The sequence below is a fragment of the Poecilia reticulata genome, chromosome 2, assembly GCF_904066995.2.
Source record: "Poecilia reticulata chromosome 2, P_reticulata-male-v2, whole genome shotgun sequence".
Classification (NCBI taxonomy): domain Eukaryota; kingdom Metazoa; phylum Chordata; class Actinopteri; order Cyprinodontiformes; family Poeciliidae; genus Poecilia; species Poecilia reticulata.
This window is the reverse complement of record NC_088831.1, coordinates 24,246,911-24,269,258: the sequence shown is the minus strand read 5'-3', so window position 1 is coordinate 24,269,258 and position 22,348 is coordinate 24,246,911. Positions and strand designations below refer to the sequence as shown.

Below are 22,348 nucleotides of genomic sequence, written 5' to 3'. Positions count from 1 at the left end.
CAGGCACCACAGTGTCAGATGGCCCCGGTGATCCAGGGGGCTCAAGATGGCATTTCTGTTCAGCGGTCCGGATATGTGTGTCTGCGGGCAGGCATGAATGTGCGTCTGCGTCGCAGTGTTTGTTAAGATTAGCCTAGGATATGTGCGTCCATATGGTTTGATGGCGACACATTTGAGTCCATTTGGCCCTGTGCCAAATGTGTGTAATGATTATATTGTGCTTGTCCATATGTGTTACTGTTTTAACACTGAAGCCTTGCCAACCTTATGTGTGTTTTTTTTTTTTGCTCTGGAGTTTGTGTCCAGCTAGGCTCCATTAGGCCATATGACCGGTGTGTGATCATGTGACACACGCAATAACAGTCTGTATCTTGTTGGGGGGATGAATTTGTTGATCCGTGAGAGCGTGTCAGGGGGAGATGGTCCAGTGCATGCTGGTTTCTTTGGTTTGCCCATTGTTTGAGAGGCTGCTTAAAGGTAAACACCAATCAATCCTCTCCGGCTCCCTGTCTCCTTCCGTCTCCCCCTGACACAGAATCGGTGACATGAGCTGTGCAGTGCGCTTCCACCCGCTCATCTGCCTCTTCTCTCCAGTGCACTGTAATACTGACACTGAAACCCTCCCCTCAGAGAACAAGTGTCAGTGTTCGAAAGGAGTGCGCAGTTCCCCCCCCCCAACACCAGCCCCTCCACCCCCAGGTTAGAGAGTGCTAATGCTGATTGAGGTGGTAATTAACTAAACACTGATCACAGTGATTGCGCTTGTGCTGCTGCCTTACCGACACGCAGCCCATCGCAACACGACTGGGACTGCGCGCATGACAGATAAGCACACATTGGGAGATTTACCTTTGTGAATCTATAGTGTAAGCTTGCTCACCAGATGTTCCGCAAGCCCTCAGTGCTGCACATTTGACTTGCTAATATAAGCGGGCCATTTATTATTTTTGTTGAAGCTTTAAACTTCAACAGACTTTTCATCATTTATATGTAGAATAATGTTTACACTTTATATGTAAAAAAAAAAACAAAAAAAAAAAAAACATCTGAAGCGGAACAAAATAAGATTAATTTTCTACCAAGCAAGTCCTTCGAAAGCAAGAGTTGAGTTTTTTTACCCGAGGGGAATGAATTGGCTGCTACTCTAAATTCATGGTAGACTGTTAAATGCATATTTGCTAATGCACCCATTGTTTTGACCAGACAGACTAACAAAAAATAAAAAATAAAAATAAGCAAAGATATTTGTTTTGGAGATAGAACCTGAAGTATTGACCATGTTTAAACCCCTGCTGTCAGGTTTTGAAACAAGCTGAACTTATTGGCATGAAATAAATAAACATTTCTCTCATATCCAAACCCTGTTTGAGGCAAACAGTTTACTGTCAGATATGTACGCGCTATCTGGCTCATTCATGCTACAATATCACTTCTTATTCAGGGCTATGAGTAATGTTTGCCAGAAGACTATTGTTGTCATTTTACCCATTCAATTCATTCAATCTGTTTGTATAGCACCACTTCACAGCAAATCTCTCTCCGTAACACTTTACAAGACATGCACAAGCAATTCTTATTCAATTATATAGAATCCAGATCCACTTAACTTGTATTCACATTCATTCACTGCAATGGAAGAGACAGCACTAAACCAGGAGTACTTTTTATTGACGAGAAAAACAACGAGTACACAGAGTTGTTAGCAGTAATAGTTTCATCATTAACTCCGTCCATGAAAGATGCTGAGCTAAACACAGAGCCAACAGAGCCTTCTAGGGAGACTTGGAAGGAGAAGAAAGCTCCTGCAATAACTAAAAATAATGCATGAATAGAAAGAAGTTGGATGATACGTTAGGATGTTTATGTTTCGACAACTACTCAATGCACCTTTTCCTTTCTGCTATATATGTTAGTTAATGCAAAGTTGAAGGGGGTCAAGTGTGTCGGCATTGTTAGTATGCATGTGTTAGCTTAGGAACAACAAATTTCCGCGAGAAAAATGCTGTTCTGCCAACAGTTCCCCTCCACTACCGGCACAAACCCCTCACCCCTGAGCCCAGGGCTGCGATCCTGCGTAGCCGGCGTAATGAAGCCATATAAGCCTGTTATTTGCTGCTTTACGGCTTGTTTTATGAAGGTGAGTTGACAAGCAGCTCCCAGAATGGTTCCTGCCACTTTAACACACAGCATTACCAAGAGAAAAGAAGCAGAGAGGAGGGAGGGCAGGGTAGGCTGGAGAATGCACTGAGGCCTTTATGTCGTCCCTACCAGGGCTTTGATGGGCAGAGGTCTGGCTGCAGGCTATCACTGGTACATTTTATGTCTTCCACCTTTTGTCGGTGCAACATTATTGACGTTTGACCTATGTTACCGTTCCCACCTCCTCTTCACTAATCAATTCCCACATCGATCCATTAATCAGCCTGGGTGATGGCCAGTGAAAGGGCCCATGGGTATGTGAAGAATTGTGGGATAGGCCTCGGGCTGCTTCGGAGGAGGGCCCTCACTTGTAGAGTGACCTCTTAGGATTGTGACTCAACAAGTGATAGTCATTTATTTTAAAGTTTAAAATTACCTTTCTTTGCACAAAGATGGCATTTTTCTCTCACTTAAAGTTGAGATCTTTTCTGTTTCATTTGTTTTTTAGAATTATGTTGTGAAGTTTATTATTTAACTTCATAGCAAAATGAATATATCTAAAGAGAAGAGCATGTGTTCCAGCAGTAACAAAATATGGCCGTATGTATTCACTAATACAAAAACCAATATGGACAAATGTATAAAAATACCTGCTATTCTACTACTTTACACACTACTGACCTGAATTAAGAATAGGGGATGACTGTTTAAAATATTATCTAAAAAGAATAAGTCTTATTTAACAAAATCTTATCTGTCACTTGTAAGCCTAAGTAAAGGGTTTTAAGTCCTGCAAGAGAAACGTGATTTGAGATGACCAAAATTTGGGCTCTGACTTGAGCCGTGTGTTTTCAGCAACAGAACCGCAACAATAGAAGAGGAAATTAGGCCCTGCTTGATCAGAGATCGAGCTGCTACACCAGCTGAATATCTTTGGGCTTGGCTGTCAGAAAAGTCTGTGCTTAAAAAGCTGTTTAAATTTGGCTGGGTGTCTCCCTCAGGTAGGCTGGCTGCAAGTTCTGACCCAGGTCATTGGACGGCTGGTCGGTTTTGGTCTCCGGATCATGCTGTGACAGGATTCTTAATATAATGAGGATAAACTCCCCTAGATAACTTCCTAATGACAGACATTTTTCTTCTAAAATACCATGGAGAATCCATGGCATGTAAGGAGGAGAGTCCTCTGGACTCACTGCCCTTCATGTTATAGGTGGATCTGTGCTCCAGCACACCAGATTTTAAAAAATGTAATTACTTCAAGTGCTTCAAAAATTTACTAATTGCCTAAGTGAGGTGTGTGACAGCAAAGAAACACAAAAACATGCAGGACAGTGAGCCCTGGCGACCAGGATTGACAACTGCTGGACCACAGCTAATCTACAGAGAAGATTGTCTTGTAGGTGGCAAGACAGACAGACAGTCTTTAGGCATTTTTCTCAATGGAGAGATCATCAAGGTGAAAATGGCTACGGAGATCAGTGAAGCATTTAATAAACTGGTAAGGTACTGGCTTTAATATTAGCAACTCGGAGTCGCTAAAACAAGGATGGTCTTTGAGTGGGAGCAAACATTTTTTTCCGTCTGACTGTTTCCATGGAGTTTGGGCAGAAGCATAATTGCACTTAGGCCACAAACAAGAAATGGCTCAAACACACAGACATCCAGCAAATCAAAACGGAAGCTGCGGGAGCGGAACCCGTCGTCCTTTGATTAGTCTTGGTTTGGGTTCGGTTTGGTGTGAGCAGACTAAAGGCATCACCCCAGCCAGTCTCTGCTCTTGCCAAGTTGTTTGCCAAAACAGCAAAAAGATTTTGGAAAGAAAAGTTAGACAAGAGAAAAGCTGTGGGCTGCTTTTTGCCCACCCGCTCCTCGGTTTGACCGAGATCCAGCCCACAATCACTCGGCTCTTGTGGGTTTAGTGAATTGAGAAGACGCTTCTTGTGTAGATTTTTCAATTCTTCGACATGTCATTTGGCCGGGAGTGCTATTGTCCCCTACCCCTTTTCTCCCTGCTCCTTCTGCCGAGACAAGTCGTGTCATCCCCTCGTGATCAGCACTTTTGTTGCCTTTGTTTTTGGCCCTACCTCAGAAGTCCATCTTGTCTTTTATGTCCCTGCCTTTCATGCATAAGGGAACAGTTGTGGTCTGTTGTGGGACTGTTCCACTGCATTTCCACCAGTGGGGTTTCCTTTCATTCATTTCAAACAACTACAATGGGCTCTGAGGGCCTAAATGACCAATGCAGAGTGCACAATTCTTCAGAGTCTGCTCATTTTGTTTCGCCAGAGTCAATAAAAATGCTAAGTTGAAAGCTAACCCCCTTATGCCCTCTTGGAATAGAGTGGCTGGTTTGACCTTTCGAAGGCCCCTCTTTATTAACTTTTAATGATGAATTCATTCTGTTTTTCTTTTTTTAAACGTTAGCTAAGGATTAGTATTCTCCACACATTTGGTGATGAATTTTGATTGATTTTATTATGTTACAACAACTAATTAACTTTACCTACAGTCATAAAAAACCCACAAAGTTGCATTTTTAGTCTTTTGCATTCTGACTTTTTCTTATCCTGTGATGTAGATTAAGATGTATTTATTCTTCTAAGCAAGAAGTGGGGTTAGCTGATTTTATGCAAAGGAATGAAAAAAAAAAAGAGGAGGGAAAAGGTCACTTCAATAGAGACCTTGCATAAAAGCATTGTATGCCAATTTGTGAGCTGGGAAAACTCCTGGGATTTTGGGAGGGATTACAGGTAGACAGGCATTGGCTGGCGAAGATAACTGCCATGACTTCAACCTCATTGTGTAGATTAAGGCCTAAAACCTGAACTAATGAGACTGGAAAGGGGTGAGAGGACATGGATGAGAGGATAAGGAAAGGGTTTAGTTGATTGTGAGGACTATTGTTGCTAGATTTAACTAGCTGAGAACAACACAGAACCATCGGTGTGATTTGAGCAACTGGAAAGAAAATTGGAGCCGAAGGAAAAGAGCCGCAGACTTGGGTTTGAAGGCGGATACACGGAGCTTCCAGGACCATTTTTATGATGTTATAAATCAGGCGGGGGGCCAGTTATCGGGATCAATGTATACCTCAGATTTAAAGAGTTATGGTTTAAAAACCAATAACCTTTTATTGCAGATGTAGGCCTTTTAAGACCCCTTGGCCACAGTTGTGGCTCTGGCTTTTCCCAACTTGTCTGCTGTGGTCAACATAAAAACCTGAAACCAAAAATACATTTAGTATTAATTCAACCTGCAAGCCCAAAAACACTACTTTTATTTTGTAAATGTTTTACATGTTTTACTACCAATGTCCCTTATACTAAAAAAAGCACACATGATAGTGGCCAAGATGGTAAGGGTTAAATAAAGTGTTGAGGTGAAAAATATTGCAATCAAGCTTCCTGATATCATGCAGCCCTACTAGGTTTTTTACTGTTGTTCTGTCTTTGCTGAAGTCAAAGGTAAAGTTTCTCTCTGTAGACAACAGAATGGTGTTCCCCTCCCACACCCGTTGGATTACAGCTTTGATGAACAGCATCAGACTAAACATTGGAATGCAAGAACCTGCACATTCTCTTTATTCTGAAATACATAGTAACATTACCTTGTTTAAGCTGTAATATTTTGTGATTCAGTTGCAGTGATTACCACAAGAAAAGGCGATACCAAATATGTTTTTGCAGTTATTGAATTCAGCCAGTGACCAGGCCTTCCTTCCATAGTAATACTCTGATAACACTTTGAGAAAATATATTTAGTTCTTTAGTGACCAGAGTTGTCTCCGAATGTATGGAGCATTGACAAACATACCGCCACCCCTCCCACACCTGTTGCTGTGCACCGCTGGCTTAGCTTGCTGAAGGAAGGCTGCTACACTTTTCCCTCGCTTACTAATCTGTTTCTCCACTTTAGGTGCATTGGTAATAATTGTTTTCTTTTAACGTCTTTGTGTAAATACTCTCATGCGCAACAATAACACAAATAAACACCGTCTGTTAATATAGAGCTGCTCAGATGTATTGATATACTCAAAAGGAACGTTTTTTTTGTCCAACAACGCAGGACTTGCAGTACATTAATAAAAGTGTAACATATCCAGAATGCTATTGTCTCCCCTGCTCCTTCTTTTGTAAACGAGAGCCTGGCCGCTGTAAACACCGCAGCCCCCAGCTGTTCTAATCTGGAGGGGAATGGATTGCTCATCCTGAGCTTCCAACTTGCTGGAGGGCAAGCAAAGGAAGCAGGGGGGCAAAAGAAGTAGAAAAGAAGTGTTTGATTCTGTCCTCTGACCTGTCTTGGATGTGTCTGGTTAATTTTTCAACATTTCCGTACCATCGCTTGTGTTTCCAGTTCTGAGGCAGCGTAGCGAGAGGGAGGGGGCGGCGGGGGGAATTCAGGAAAAGACACATTGCAGCATCACGCTGGGAGGTTGAGCAGATGCGAGGGAATGCTTCAGCTTTCTTTTTCTTTAAAAAGCCAAGTGTCAGACAGACAGGTAGACGTGTAGCTTGGTAAATATTGATGACTTCTTGACCATTTTATTTCCTCCCTGCTGACAGCTTTCGGTGAACGGGCGGAGGGGGGGAGAGCTTGTTGGTACTTCAGAAACATCGATTTCCTCCCTGTTCTTTATTCATCTTTTATTCTTTCACCAAATTTAATCTGGATTCTTAAGCACTGCAGACCACCAAACGGGGTACACGCATTAAGAAGTGCCTTATTATTGTGGGGTTGGAAACGCAGATCTTTAATTTTGTGCGTTTTAGACACAGCTTCTGCCCGCGCCGCCAGGCTGGAGATAATTGTGGAAATCTGCATATTGAGAGGGAGGCTGTCTTCAGAGTGTGTTTTCGAGTGGGCCTCTTGTTATCTGCCGTAATTCATGTAGCAGGATGAATATTAGCACCTGAATTAGGCGATTATGCTGCCATGTGGAAGCCAGGAGAGTTGCGAGAAATAGTGTTCTTCGGGTCATTACAATGAAGCAATTACTACAAACTGTCTGTAATGCAATATTTAATAGAAATTCATTCTAATCAGTGGCAGGGATCTTTACAGTGTGACCTGTTTCAAGTTAGACACAGCAATGAAGAAGGTTGAATATCCGGTTCAGCATATTTTAAGATTCCTCCATATTCTAGTTTGTGCATTTTAAGTGCCGGGTTGAAGCTGAACCCCCTCAAATCATAACTACACTAGAAGCATTTTAAGCTTCTCAGTAAACACACCAGTAGTTGCGATGATTAGCAGCTGGATGTGGGATGAGATGGTACGAGACACTCTGTGATGATCAAAGTTCCTAAGCTGTCTGGAAATGATTGGAATTTGATTCAGATACTTTTTTCAGTTCTGGAAAAGAACGATTAAACATAGAAAATATGCATTTTTTTCATCCTCAGTTTTTGCCTTCCATCCTCCCAACTGTATTTCAAATTGGTTGCTGCTTCCTTCTTTTCCTCCTTCCTTCTTTCCTTCATTGCTTCCATCCTTTCCTTATTGCATCCTACCTTTCTTTCATTTTTAGTCCCTTCTTTAGTGCCGTCCTTCGCTCCTTCTTCCATCCCTCCTTCATTCATTAATTCCACCTTTTTGTCATCCATCCATCCTTACTGCCTAAAATGTCAACTGAGTTACATATTTAAAGCTTTACCACTGCTATTCATCATAATGTTTTGTATTTATGTATGTTGAAAGCTAATGCGTTTCAAATAACCAATGCTGCCAATATTCTCAACTTCAGACTTTCAAAATAACATAACCTTTTTTGAGCTACTAAAAATATAAACATTTTGACAAGTCGGGATTAAAATGGCAAGTATTTTCAAAGTTAAGAAGGTTGATATAATAAACTGGTACATAAATCACCAAGCTAATGAATAAGAAAAAAGCTCCAGGTCCAAGTATGTGTGTTTCAAGGTGTACGTAACACACTCGGGCTGTACAGAGATGTTGAAACAAGAGTGTCAGATCATCTGAGCCTTTCCTGTTGTATTGAAGATCAATTGCTCGGTTGTTACCTGGGGAACGGTTGTCCTTTGCTGGAGAGAAATGCACACAGAAATGCTTGCAAAGCGCTGATCCAATGGGCAGAGCTGTCATACTAAGAAAAGCAACAAGATTATTTATAAGACTAAAATGATGTGCTATTAGAACCAAATACAAAACATATGAGTTGGGTTTAAACTAACCGTAGGGAGTCAAATGCATGACTCGGCCCCTTCTTCCTGAATTCGTACCTCGATCCTCCTCCGTTTTCTTTTTTGTGGCGCTATGTCTGCTGCGGTCTCTGTGTTAATAGGAACCAGCCCCTTCGAGCAATATATAACCCCACTAACTACACAACTACCTCTGATCTTAGAGTAGTAAACATTGTCACTGTGGCTGAGTCTAACCGCTTTACAGCTGCAGTACAGCCCCATGGTATGATAACCTGTGATGTAAAAAGGAGGGGAAAAAAAAGAACAAAAAAAGGAAGCAAATAATAAGATAAAACACCCCTGAACTAAGAGTCCTGGGGTCTCCCTCACTCTACTTACCTACTGGAGAGAAGAACTGCATACCTTCTGGGACTTTTTATCAGTTTCCATTCACACTTCTGATTGGATCATTGGAGGGAAAAAATAGCTGGCCAGCAGTTGGTATACAAGTCAAAATTGTGTTGAATTACCTCCCTCACATGTTGTCTTTAGAAAGCACAAACTTCTGTCTTGAACTGTCTTTGCTTAGTCTCTCTTTTTTAAAAGATTAAAATAATATTGTGGTGACTAGTTCAGGGTGGAGTTGTGTTTTTTTTTCCATTTTTCCAAATGATTTCTCCAATTTGCAACAGCAAGACTTTGTCTTGAGAAAGTCTCTTTGCTTTTAGTTATTGTACCACTTAGTGTAATACTTTGATTATGACAAACCCTTTTATAGGCCATGTTTTAAGATTAAACCTGCTGATGTTAATGTGTACATAGCAGCAGGAATGCTTTACATTGACAGATTTCAGATGGGTTCTTGACTTTCTTATACCTTTTTGAATAACATTTCAGATGTGTTATATACTCCCTGTGGATTTTTTTTTATCCATCACTTCATTTTTTTAAAAGTATTTTCCTCTAATTCTTTGTTTCTTTGGGTTGTTACTGATGTCTGGTATGAAATGAAATGATGTCTTTAATACTCATTTGACCAGTTTTAAAGAATTGCATTTATAGTGACGTATATGTCCAATAGTTCCCATGGTTTTAGCCAAAATCTATTTGTCTCATCTTTGTTACTTTCTCCCAGGCCTTTGGATTGTAGGGTTTATGCCTAGAAGCACTGAAGTGTTTGAAACCTTCTGAATTGGTTCTAACTACCTGCTCCAACTGCAACATCTCTGTGTAGATTAAACTTTATTGGAGCTGGAGGGCATAGGGAAGCATAGTTGACAGGATTAGTAAGCTATTGAAGTCACTTAAGCTCCGTTGGAGAGCAAAAGACAAAAAAGAGAGAATAATTCAGCACCCTCATTTAACAGATGTCCCTTTTTGTTCTTGCTTTTTTTCTGCCCAGCTCAGATAAAGCGTACTGTCTACCCTTCTTATATCAAGAGAGAATTATTGGCAGAGATGGTGTTTACTGCTGTAATTGGGTGTATTTCATGATTAACAGGCATTTTTTTTATCAAGACTATTATTATAGATCTAAAGTGGTGAGTAGTTTTTGCTCTGCTCTGTGTCACGTATTGCTCTATGAATACCTGCTTGGTGAGATGGTACTGTAGAACAAAAGATAAGGAGTACATCTGTACACTGGCATTCCCTACAGAAAGAAACATATACGCAGTAGAGATTACAAACAAATTCTCTCGGAAACAAACCAGTTTTTATTAAGAAAATAATAAAACTTTCAGCTCAACCTTAGAAATCACTAACATTATACAATCTTAATGCTGTGTTTATCTGCCATCACGGTGATGGGTGCAAGGTTACTAAGGACTATCAAGATGGCATCAAAAGTTGTGCATGAACTTGCAAAGTTGTGGGCAGATGGAAGGTGTAGCAATGCCACATGTCGAATTTGGCCATTGGAGAGCTATAGCATTAGCAAGTGGGTCAAATGACAACCGTTTCATCCATTTCTAATTTTTATGCTATCATGCATTCACGCGAGTTAGTAAGGGAACAGGAAGACAAAACACAGACACAAAGGAATAATCTCACAGTGCCAGACTACTAGTACTGAAATTCTTTTGGCCTGCAGCATTGATGGCCTCGAGTTAGCAGCTCTGGGGCTTGCTCTTGTTGGAAAAATGTAAAACGGAACAAAACACAGTGAAATACACAATACTTAACTTGTTTTTGCCCCAATGTAATTACCTCTGGCCAAACACAATCGCTTACTGGTTCTGAAGAACAGTAAGTGGTTGCTTAGGGGCGCGTTGCTCACATTCCGCACACAGCGCTGCTGTTCCTGCGTCACCTTCTCTCAAGCAGTGGGGAAACCGGCTTTGTTGACATAGTCAGAGACACCTGTCTCTTCTTGGAGAATCTATGCTCGGATTGTCTTCCAACTGGAGCCAGGTTCAGGCATGGCTGTCCTGATGCACAAAAAAGCAGGTCATGTTTTACTTTGGATCTAAGGTTAGTCTTCAAAGATTCAGTCTGTTACTCGTCCACCGAGATCAAGGCGTTCAGGTCCGGAGGTCCCTCCTGTGCAGCAGCATAGCTGCAAAAGAGACGGAACAGTGCTCTGTGTTTGGTTTTATACCTATCACCAGCTGTGTGAAAACCCATGTTTCCTTAGAGATCATGATGCAATTGGGCTATTCCTGGGGATCTTTACCAGTTTCTTTGTGGTTTAGGTGCAGTTTAATCATTTGGTCTCCATGTGGCTGAGGTGAAGCCAGAACAACATTAACATAAAGTTATACTGCATAACTCTGATGTGGAAAAAAACATAGATGCAGCTCCTTAAGTGCACACTTCATATGATGACCTATCTGCAATTATGTTGGTTTGTGTCCCTACCAGCTTTGTAGATGTTCAGAAGGAACTTTTCTTTGCAACATAGCTTAAGCTTAGTCAGACTGGATGTAAAGTGTCAATAGGACACGTTCTGCAGTTTCCCAGGTTGATTTAGATCTGCAATTTGACTTGGTAAATCTACCATGCTTTGCTAAGTCAGCTCTTCAACACACAATTAAGTTCTACAGAATTCTGCTAAGGAATAAAGTTTGTGATCCAGGTCTGTTGAAGCTGCGACACATCTAAATGTCGCAAGACACTGACCCTCCAGGATTACAGTTTGATATCTGCGATCTAAATAATCCCCTAGCATCTGTGGTTGCTACAGTGCAGGGTCACTGCAACAAAGGAAGCTATGCGTCTGCCCCAGCTTTTAGACTGTAGCAGGTTCCATTCATTTTTCCAACAACTCTCACCGGGTTTCCTACCTCTGTAAGGAACAGCATCATAAAAGCTAGATTTGTGGCGTCCAGCACTAATACTGCATCTGTACTCCAGAAGATTGTCTCACTTGAGCTGTGGATCTCTGCAGCTCCTCCAAAGTTACCATGTACTTCTTGACTCTTAATAATGTTCCATGCCTGGTCTTGTAGTTTATGTGGACAGTCATATCTTGTTTGGTTTGTAAATATGCTGTTTCCATGCTCCGATGATGGATTGAACAAAGCTTTGTAACATGCTCAGAGCTTCGGACATTGTTTGAAAACATAAGCCTGTTTTAAACTTCTCTTCAACATTTTCCCTGACCGGTCTGTTGTATTCCTTAGTCTTCCCGATGTCATTTGTTTACTGATGTTCTCCAAGGAATTGTTTACAGCCTTCACAGAACAACTGTATTTTATGCTGTAATTTAATTAGTTTTAAAAATTATGCGACTTGTTTTGGCAACCCTGGATTTTATTAAGGGGTATGAGGGTAAGGACAAAGGGGATAATTACAAATACAAACCACAGTTTTGTTATTTCATTTTCATTTAATTTTCACTTCTCAATGATGCAATACATTGTTTTGAGTTGTCACATGAAACTCCACTAATATATACTGAAGTTTGAGCTTCTAACATGATGAAATGCAAAAAAAAAAAAAAAGAAAAAAAGTTGATGCTTTGATTTTTGTTTTGGTGTGTCACATTTGCAAAGGTATGCTCATGTGCCAGTGTGCACTTTCATTTGTATATATCTGTGCTGACAGGACGAACGGCTGGCTCCCGCCTGCAGTCTGGCAGTTGTATACTCAAGCATGCTGTCATCACCATCAGTCTCCCGGCTCCTCGCTGCGCTACATCCCCCGTAGGGCAGTTCTCTACTGCCCTGGCAATGATGAACGAAAATTGAAGAAACTGGCCTTGCTGGATGTCGACTGCGCCGTTCTGGACTGTGAGGATGGCGTGGCCCTCACCAAAAAGGTAAAAAAAAAAAACACCTATTGTGCCTCGCATAAATGAAAATCAGCTTGCTGTAAACGGGATAGCAGGGAACACACAAACACATGCTTTATTTTGTGATCTTGGCCTGATTTTAATTCCACCTCCCTCTGCCAGACAGGTGCTTGCTCCTAATCACTGAAAAGGAAAACTACCTAAGTGAGATGTTTAAAACGAGCACATTTCACTCCATTGTGGTTGCAGAAAAGCCCCGGGTTCACCCCCCCACCCCTCCATCAGCCTTTTAAAGCAAGGTGACCACGTCCCACTGGGTGAGCAGTGGGAAAGCGCCAGATGCAGCAGGTTAAAAGCATTCTCCTCCGGCCCACTCAACCTCCCCATTGGCCCGGCTGAACTGCCCATGAAATCGTGATTGGAGCGCAGGATAAAGAGGCAGCCCAGGCAAAAAAAGTTAAACAACAAAGGTTTTTAAGTCATGATAATAAAGATGATTGATATGGCTGGAGGCTGTTCCTGTAGCAGACAAAGACAATAAGCTGATGGCCTGTGTGACTGACAGGCCAGAAACTGTGACCCTGCGCTGGTGGATCTCGGAGCTTCTGTCTTTATAATGTGATGAAGGGGGGAAACGTGGAGGAGAATGCAGCACAGAAGGCGCCATGTAGGCTAGTGGAAAAAGTCTGAGGCTGGACTCCTGCCAAAACTGCTCCGCTCCAACCTACATATTTCGCACACTTTAGCCCACACTGGCCAATCACTGTATATCCGACTGGATTTGGTGGGAATTATTATATATTTTGAATAAGACATAAATGATTTTTCTGAAAACCCTTTTTTTTTTCTTTTTTTATGTCAGCGATTAGCTGGTGGGTTGCACTTGTCACCCTGACATGTCCTGTTGCAATTGAAGACAAAAATGCATTAGCAACAGGGTAGAACCATTCCTTTTAAGATGGAAAATAATGCTCCTCAGCAGGTTTACCACTCTGTCTTCCACATGCAGGCCTCTGAGTAATGCACATCAAAATACCAACACTAACTTCAGGAAAATTGCATTCTACATCAGTGGTTTTTCCACCCAATAATCCCATTATTTACTCCTTTTCTCATTTTTAAACATCAGCACAGCACAGGGTTTTGCCACCGCATTGCTATTCGCCGCGTTAGCTTTCAGCTCAGTGTGGAATGCTTCGGAGCTACAGTATGTTTTCTTTGTTGTGCTGTAATTTGCTCCATAAATAAATTTGCCTTCCCCGCTGCCTTTCTTTCAATACCTTCACGGTATTGACATCCTTTTCTTTTTTTGTCCTGGAAGAATTAGCTGTCAATAGTTGTTGGTTTATAGCTTTTCTTCTAAAATCAGTTCCTTATTTGGGGCATCATATTGGTTTTGGGTGTCAGAGATTTGAATTTGAAGACATTTATCTTTCCTGGACGGAAGTTTTTTGCAGAGGATTTATAGGCAGATAAACTGCAGCCATTTTCCAGATTTCCTTAATTTTGATAGTCATGAAGCATTTAGTTTTTAGCCATATTTAAATGTTCATGTTTTAAGGACTTTTTCATTTAACTATGTAAAAGGCAAATATCACATTTTGTGACTGGAACACCTAAAAAATGTATAATTGTTTCATCTAAATGAAGAGCAATCAACCTTTTTCATTGTTTTTTAAAATAGTTAAGCAATTTAAAATTCAACATTCAGATCTCTCTAAATGGATCATGAAGTAATAAACGCCACCTGCAGTGCTTATGCACATATTCAGACCCTATTCAGACCCCACATGTCCGCATCAGGCTGACGTGTCAAATATACATGTAAGGTTTGCCCAACAGAATGAGACATTTTACTTAGTTTTTTGTAGTATTTAACGGTCCCTCCAGGATTTTGATTGGTTTTTAGATCACAGATTTTTCGACTTTAGAAACACTTGGAAGATAATTTTTCCATATTTGCAAGAGGTTTAAAGTGACTTTACATATGTCACAGAATGAAGACTTTTTGAATCATCTGGAACTTTAATTGTTGGAAATGACAGCTCTGTTTTTTTTTCCAAAGAGGGAGACTTTTTTCACTTTTCTCATGTGTCAGGTTGAAGTCTTGGACCAATTCAATTTTTGAGGATAAATGCTCAGAAAAGCATGATGAAAACATGCCTTAAGTTTGATGTCAGCTGCGGTCTCTCTTTGTTTGGAGTTTATAAAATGAAAGCACTGTGCACCCCTAAAGTTTGTGACATTTTCCTAGATATCCATCTGTTTTTCTACCTAAAAACAGGAAAACATAATGTCCTCAGTCCCTCCTCTCTTGTAAATGTGTTGGAAGTCAGTTACCTTTTAAAGTCTAACACATTTTTCTCCTTAACTTGATTGAATGGGTGTCTTTAGTAAATTATGATAATCATTCACCAAATTCAATTCAAAGCATACATTCTACTAAGCTCAGATGTTGTTAAATACACTTTCACCTTATCTGTGCTGACATATTTTGCTGGAAGCTTTCCAAACATACCTGATAACATTTTTTATTAAGCCAATGGGTCCCACTGATCGGTAAATGAATGGCGGTTCCAGCTATTACAATCTACGTTGCTGTGTGTGTATTCGTGCTGACACAGTATCTACAGTGTCTAGCCTCGTCGCGATTATATTCACCATGACAACCACACAGTCCGCTCTGTGGGTTTGGCAAGGCTCGCAAGGCCCTCGACAATGACTCAAAGTCTCGTAATGCATGTCTAATGGGAGAAAAGCACAGGCTTGGCTTTTTAAATGTCATTCTGAAGCAGTGTTTGGACGAAGGCCACAGTGGGCTGGGTGAAGTGTGAACTTAGTCGTTGCGTATGCATGGATGCGCCTTAAATAGGGCCGCTGCTGCTGACCACCACCGTTTTATTATACATCCGCTAATGCATTCTGTTCATTACTCGTCACCTTCACCTGAAAAGGAAGTTTATGAATTTAAACCAAAAAAAAAAGTACATGATCAGCCCTCCCTCCCACTCTATTGGAAGTTGAAAATCTGGAACTGTGTGTGGTAATTGCCACTTTGACTCATGAAATGTCTGCACTTCACATTGCCTGAAATGGTGAGTGTTTAAGAGGGTAGAGAGGTAAGACATGGGAGTAAAGGGTAGCAGCCGGAGTTTGCTAACTGTCACTGTGGACCTGATGGGGAGGAGGAGGAGAAGCAGGAGGTGGAGGAAAGGAAAGCAGGGGAAGACAAGGCTGACTGCTCTAACACTTTTACACATATCATCATATCTGTATGATCAGTGGGGTGGAGGAATAAGGAGGGCAGGTTAAAACCCTGGAGCGGAACTGACGGCTACACCTGTCCTCTCTCCTCCTCTCTCCCTTGCCGTCTTGTTCTCTATATTGCCTGTCTCCCCCTCTTTGGTGTCCTTAGGGTTATGATTGTTTATCTCTCCCTCCCCCCATGTTCCCTCTCCGTCTCGTAGTGCCCTTTGGTCCAGTATTCCTCCTGGTGTTCCTCTTTCCCCTTCTCCTTTCCCCACATGGGTCCCTCCATCCTCGATGACTCCCCCCTGCCTCCCTGCCGCAGAGAGTCTCTCCTAATCCCTGGAAGTTTGGAACTAATGAACTAACTGCTGAGCCGCTGCCACGGAGCTTGGTCCCAAACTATACTGTACTTCACACTCGATTTCCTCTCCAGATGGCATAGTGGCGCGGCCGACACGACGGGGAGCGCCTCTCACACACCAGCAAACGCACACAAGACGGGCACAATAGAAACATGCGCACGCGTCTGTACGTGCTAACGCTCGCGCGAGCGCGCGGGCATGCACACACACAAACACACACAGACGTTTGCACATAAAAAGCAGAATTGGTAAGAATAAAACAGAGATGGAGAGAACTGTGTGCAGTTCAGTTTAGGTACATTCAGACAACAATCGGCACCCTGAACCCAGCATCCCCCCCCCCGGGTTTTCACCCTGGGTTCGCTACATTTCCTCGGAGACCCTGAGCTATTGGGTAGATACGGCAAATTAACTTCGCTGAAGTGTGAACGTAGCTGCTTAGTGAAGTGTCAGCGCTCCAGCAGTGGACACTCAGCAGCTTTTTAAAGCTTTTAAATCAGGAAGTGTGCTTCAATTGTGGCAATGTAGATTTTTGATCCTTTAAGTAATGAAACACGAACCAAGATATGAGGTTAACAAATGACGGCTGCAGGATTTTGTAAAATTATTGAAGCAACTTGCAAAGAAATTGAAACAGATGCCAATATTTAGAACTTGGATCTATTGCTGATATTTTAAGCTGATGCTGTTTGTTTTATTTTGCAGATATGATAGTGATTATTTCTTGTCACATTTAGCCTCTGACTTGAGCTGAACGAACCAGTAGCTTCCTTTCCCTTCAGTGGTACTATTCATGTTGTGATGGAGTCATCTCAAGTGGCTACTATTTGTTTTTGTCACACTTAAGATACCTTTTCTCAGTCAAAAAAGTTGAGCACCTTCAAGAATTTTTTTTCAGTCCTAGATATTTATGCATAAATTCATTCACATAATTCTTTATTTTGATTATATTTTCACCTCACAAGCCATAAGAACATCACAGAGGGGATGAGTTGGGTCATTGCACAATGCTTAACTTATTAACCAAAATATGACTGAAAATAAAAAGATTTCCTTCCCTAATATTCAAACAATGGGCTGTATTTATGACGCCCAGTGTCAGCATCATAATACCAGTATTTGTAAATTACCTCTAACAGTAAAGGTACTCTGTTCCCAGCCATACTGTTAGATTAAGGAGCTTGTCAAAACCATCAATTAGTTTGTTTTCATTTTTTTAGCAACAACACTTAACAAAGTGATAATTATCCATATCTAATTGGAATGACTAGTAAAAATGTGCAACAGATTTGATTGTTGTCATGATTTATTACTTACACTTGCAGGGCACAGCAACAGGTGAAGGGGTGACTACGGTGTGGCTCTTGCTCTGGCATACCACTAAAAGAACTTTAAAATATAGAGATGGTATGATGGAAAATGGAAGTTTCTGGAACAATAAATGCATAAACCTTGGTATAACTTGATAATGGCCCATACTTCCAGGAAGAGTAATACTTAAAAAGTTCAAATATTGTTTAAATATTGTTCAATAGGAGGTTTTAATAATACAGTATGACATAAGCAGGTAACATTTTCTTTTTCTACACACGGCTTTATTAAGGGTGCCAATAAATATAATCAAGACGAATATACACATAAGTAAAAATCACAGAATACTCCATCAGGCATAAATTTGCTACATTACTTGCTGAATATTCTGTGTTACTTTCCTCCTTAGCCATACTCTTGCTGGAATGACTCCTTTATCGTGGGGTAAAAGTGGGCGAGGGGTGGGGTAAAAGTGGGTAGTGGTGGGATGGAGGGAGGAGGTTAAAAGTGGTGTTTTCTGTGATTCTGTATGCCCCATTGGACCATTTACCGGTGGTCTGGAGCGGGTTCTCTCATGCCTCCATTAAAAGCGGTTGAATGACAAACAGGTCATTGTTGTATGGATTACATTATTACAGTCTATTACCTTTGTCTGATTGTCAGTCAGCATGAGCCGTGCCGTATGCATGAATTGTGTCTGACACCAGAGATTTTCAACTTAACATAAATTATGCAGTCAACTGTCAATTGCTGCATGACCTCGATTCAATGCTCACTGTGCTTTTCCAAAGGACACAGAAAGCTTTGCTCCCTTCTTTAAAACCAGACTCAGTCAGGTACTGTCTTAACGGAGAGCGCTCCTGGGAAGTGATATTGCAAAATTGAATTATGAAAGACGTGTACAGTGCTTTGCAAAAGTATTCGTGTCACTTTAACTTTTTCCCACTTTCTCAGATTACAACCATGAGCATCAGTGGCTTTACTGAGATTTTACGTTGCAGGTCAACACAAAGCAGCACATAAGTATGAAGTAATTTTCAGTGTTGTATTTATTTGTGTTGTGTCAGCACCCTTTACTCTGATGCCCCTAAATAAAATCCAGTTCCATTAACTACCTTCAGAAGTTGCCTAATTGGTAAGTAGTCAACCTGTGTGCAGTTTAAAATCCCTGTAAATCCAACTGTCTGTGAAGGCCCCAGAGGTTTTTTTTTTAGAGATCATTGGTGAGTAAATGACATCACGAAGACCAAGGAACACAACTGACTAGTCAGAGATGGGGAGATGATTAGATTATGAAACAACATCCCTGACTTTGAACGTTTTGGTTAGCACCATTGAATCCACAACCCAAAATTAGATTATCGAGCAACTGCAAACCTACCTAGATATGACTATTAAAGCATAAATCAGTAAGGCAGGTAACCTGAACTGTAGAGATCTATAACAATAGTTCTCCAAATATGGTTTAGATCAAAATGTATTAATGTGTTGGAATGGTCAAAGGAAAGTGCAAAGCTAAATCCAGTTGGCAACATAAAAAAACCCATGCTGAGAGATGATACCCATCAAATTTGACTAAGAATAATCAGTTAGCAAAGACTTTACAAATAATATTCTACTGATTAAGAAATACTTCAATAGCCTGGGCACCATAATTGCCATAGAAAATGCTGTATTGACTCAGGGCCATAGAAAAAATTATGTTATGCCAGACTTTGCAGATGTGTATTTGTAGTTTAAAAAAATAAAAAATTAAAGCGTTAAGACCCATTTATCATTTTCTTTCAACCCTACAGTTAGTACAGTGGATGGAAGTACACAACCACTTTGTTTTGGTGTATCACATCAAATCTCCCCAAAGATGCATTGAAGTTTGTGGTTGTAACATGACAAAATCTGAAAATGTTCAGTGGGTATGGATCCTTTTCCGAGCCACTGTAGATGAATGCATGTTTTCCTTAAGTTTTTTTTTTTTCTTTTACTCCTGCCCGACACCTCACATGACCACAGAGACTTGAGAGAAACTCCCAGTTAGGCTGCCAAGATTCACAAACGGGATGCGAGCTGCTCAACCAGAAAATGGACTCCATGCTGGTCAGATCAGAAAGCCCTTCCAACCCGAGCTTTACTGTCTGTCAAAGTGTACGTGTGATTTTAGGTGTCATGTAACTACTGGAGACCTCATAGGGAGAGTACTGTGGTCGAACAAGAGGTCATGGGGCTCAGATGAGTGATGGCAAAGCTCATTTTAGCGTGTTTCTTACGAAATGCTCGTTGATTCCGCGGCAACTTTTGCAAGTCTTTCAAACGTCAGTTCAAGTGTATTGAAATAGCAGCAGCAGCAGTAAGAAAAGGAATGAAAGGTGAGGGCTGAGGCTCTCCCAAACGCTTCCATTATCCTGTTACACCCTCGTGTTTTCACTGGCAGCCATAACCCACATCGTTCCATGGCAGTGGGCTTCTCAGTACACTCAACACCAGGGAGCAACTTATGCCGGAGAAGGGAGGGTCACAAGAAGAAGGGAGCATCAAAGAATGAGGGTTAGCACAGATGTGGGTGAGAGAATAGTGCAAAATAAGCAAATATCACCTGTTTTGCAAGAAATAAGAGATACTTTTCCACATGACACAATTGGTTTGCCTGATTTTACATAGTTTTTATATAGATACATTGTTTTGTTTTATTTATTTTTATCTACTTTTACTTGTTACATTTTATTTGTTTCTGTCACAGTTTTTTTACTATTGTACGGTGTCCTTGAGTGCCAGAAAGGCGCCTTTGAAATAAAATGTATTATTATTATTATTATTATTATTATTATTACTTGCCACCCTCTCCACCCCCCATCTCCTCGACGCATCCGAGGAACTTTGGATGCCTTGTGGGATTTGGAGAAAAACACTTGAGGAGAGAATCGATGTGGTTGGAGTATTTAGTAACAATATTGAAGATGCTCATTTTTCAAATTCTTTACTAACGTGATTAATTGACATGGCGCGAGGTTTAGCAACATGAGAAGCAATAATATTTCTTGTTCAAGGTGATGTGACATTTTTCTTCTGCCGCACAGATTACTTATTACCAATAAGTACCAATAAGTATTACCAATGATAACTTTATAAAACTCCATTTCAGAAAATCCAAGCTAACCCTTTAAAATTACATCCATGTTCCTGTCAGACATCCCCTGAGATTGATATTGTTAATACGGTTTTTAGTTTTTGTGGAACAAGGTAAATTGATGCAAAGTGAGCAGAAATTAAATATTCAATTATTAAATTTCACAAGGTAGATGCCCATCTGCTTAGTCACTTCCCATTACAGATAGGACAAACTGTGCTCCAAAGAGCATTAATTATATATTTTCATGCTTAACTAGCATGCTAACTGTCTGTAAAAACTGCTGCTTTCCTACCCAAGCCTGTCAGTTTTTACCAACTTTGATAAGCAGGTATCACGATTTACAAATTTCTCCCACTTTCTATCCGATTACCCTTGTCGTCTTGTCTCTCCGTGACGGGATAACACATAACGCATTGTGCCTTCAACTGACAGATTGAAGGTCTGAATCTCCTCCTGCTACATCTCAGTTATCAGCGTAGCTTGAATTAGACAGTCATCTCACTCCGGCTTTCTGGAGTGCAGCATGTCACTTGTCAGAATGCATTCACTATGACTTGAAGCCCGCTAACACACATTTATGTATGTGCACGTGCATAGACACACACACACACACACACACACACACTTCTTGACATGCATGCACTGACAAAAGAAAAACAAATGGTTATGCAGCAACATTTCAGGCTTGCAGTCTTCACTTGCAAGAGTCTACAGCTCCTTTTAAATGGCATTGTGAGTTGCACAGCAGGTAGCAAAATGCCAGTTCTTAAAAGGTACAAAAAAAAAGAGAGTGGAAAACAACCACTTTTACTGTGAATCAAGATTTCCAACTCTCTTTACATCTAAACAAATATGTTTTTTTGGTTTTTTCTCCATTCTTGACACATGCAATCGTGGTATAAAGTCAGATGTTCAAAATGAGTGACTCTGGATATTGGCTTTCAGAGGCAGTAATGATCAGCCACTTCTACTGTATTGATGACATGATGAATGAGACAACTCACTGATCCATGTCAGCAGGGTGTACAGCAAGGTCATTGGGATGGTATTTGGAATGGATGAATGTGCTCAAATGTGCTAAAGAGAGAGGCGAGGTGACAACAGCTGAAATGTGGAACTATCAATTTTTGGGAAAATCTGGACTGTTCTGGACAGTTACACGTAACCCAGAGGTAAACATCTGAGACATATCTCAAATGTGGCTAATATGTTTGGCTTCTTTCAAAGAAAGTTATGTGAGCTATATACAGATGCCACAACCAGAAACATCAAGTACGGATCAGATCCACTCAGATCCTGCAATCTGAGTGGAGAATGAATGGAAGTGACTTGGATCGACTGGGACATTTATATGCAGATGGACAAATTTAAAATGGGTTATGAGCAGCGGTGACTCAAGTTTTAGACTTGTGTTAAAGTTACTCTTAAGTAGTAAAAGTCAAATTTCAGACTGGATTTAGATTTACATTCCAAAAACTTAAAAAGATTTGAAACACCAATTGATTCATTCAGAAATTCTACATCTGTGGATGTTATTTCACTCTGCTGTTTTTCTTTAACAGATAGTGAAATGCAGTAAAATGTTCACATCTTCAATTAAGACAGGTTAGAGTTCCCAGCCTACAACAATGGCACACAAGATGGGACACATTTGATGATAAAATGATTTGTCATTAGAGACGATGTTTGACCTGCACTTGGAGGGGAAAGATTTGACACTTGACTTGGACTTCAGAAAAAAGTATTTTTGAATATCTCTGTGACTAATCAGCCAAACATCACAGTGGTT

General features: G+C 40.7%; 1 protein-coding gene across 2 annotated transcripts in view; it reads left to right on the top strand.

The window, feature by feature from the left end:
* clybl (citrate lyase beta like) overlaps positions 1 to 22,348 on the top strand; it is an 83,561-nt gene that overhangs the window by 21,469 nt on the left and 39,744 nt on the right. For both annotated transcript variants that reach the window (XM_081601157.1, XM_008433432.2), the window contains exon 2: positions 12,327 to 12,540. In XM_081601157.1, the coding sequence (XP_081457283.1) occupies positions 12,327 to 12,540 (214 nt within the window). The remainder of the gene's footprint in view (positions 1 to 12,326; positions 12,541 to 22,348) is intronic.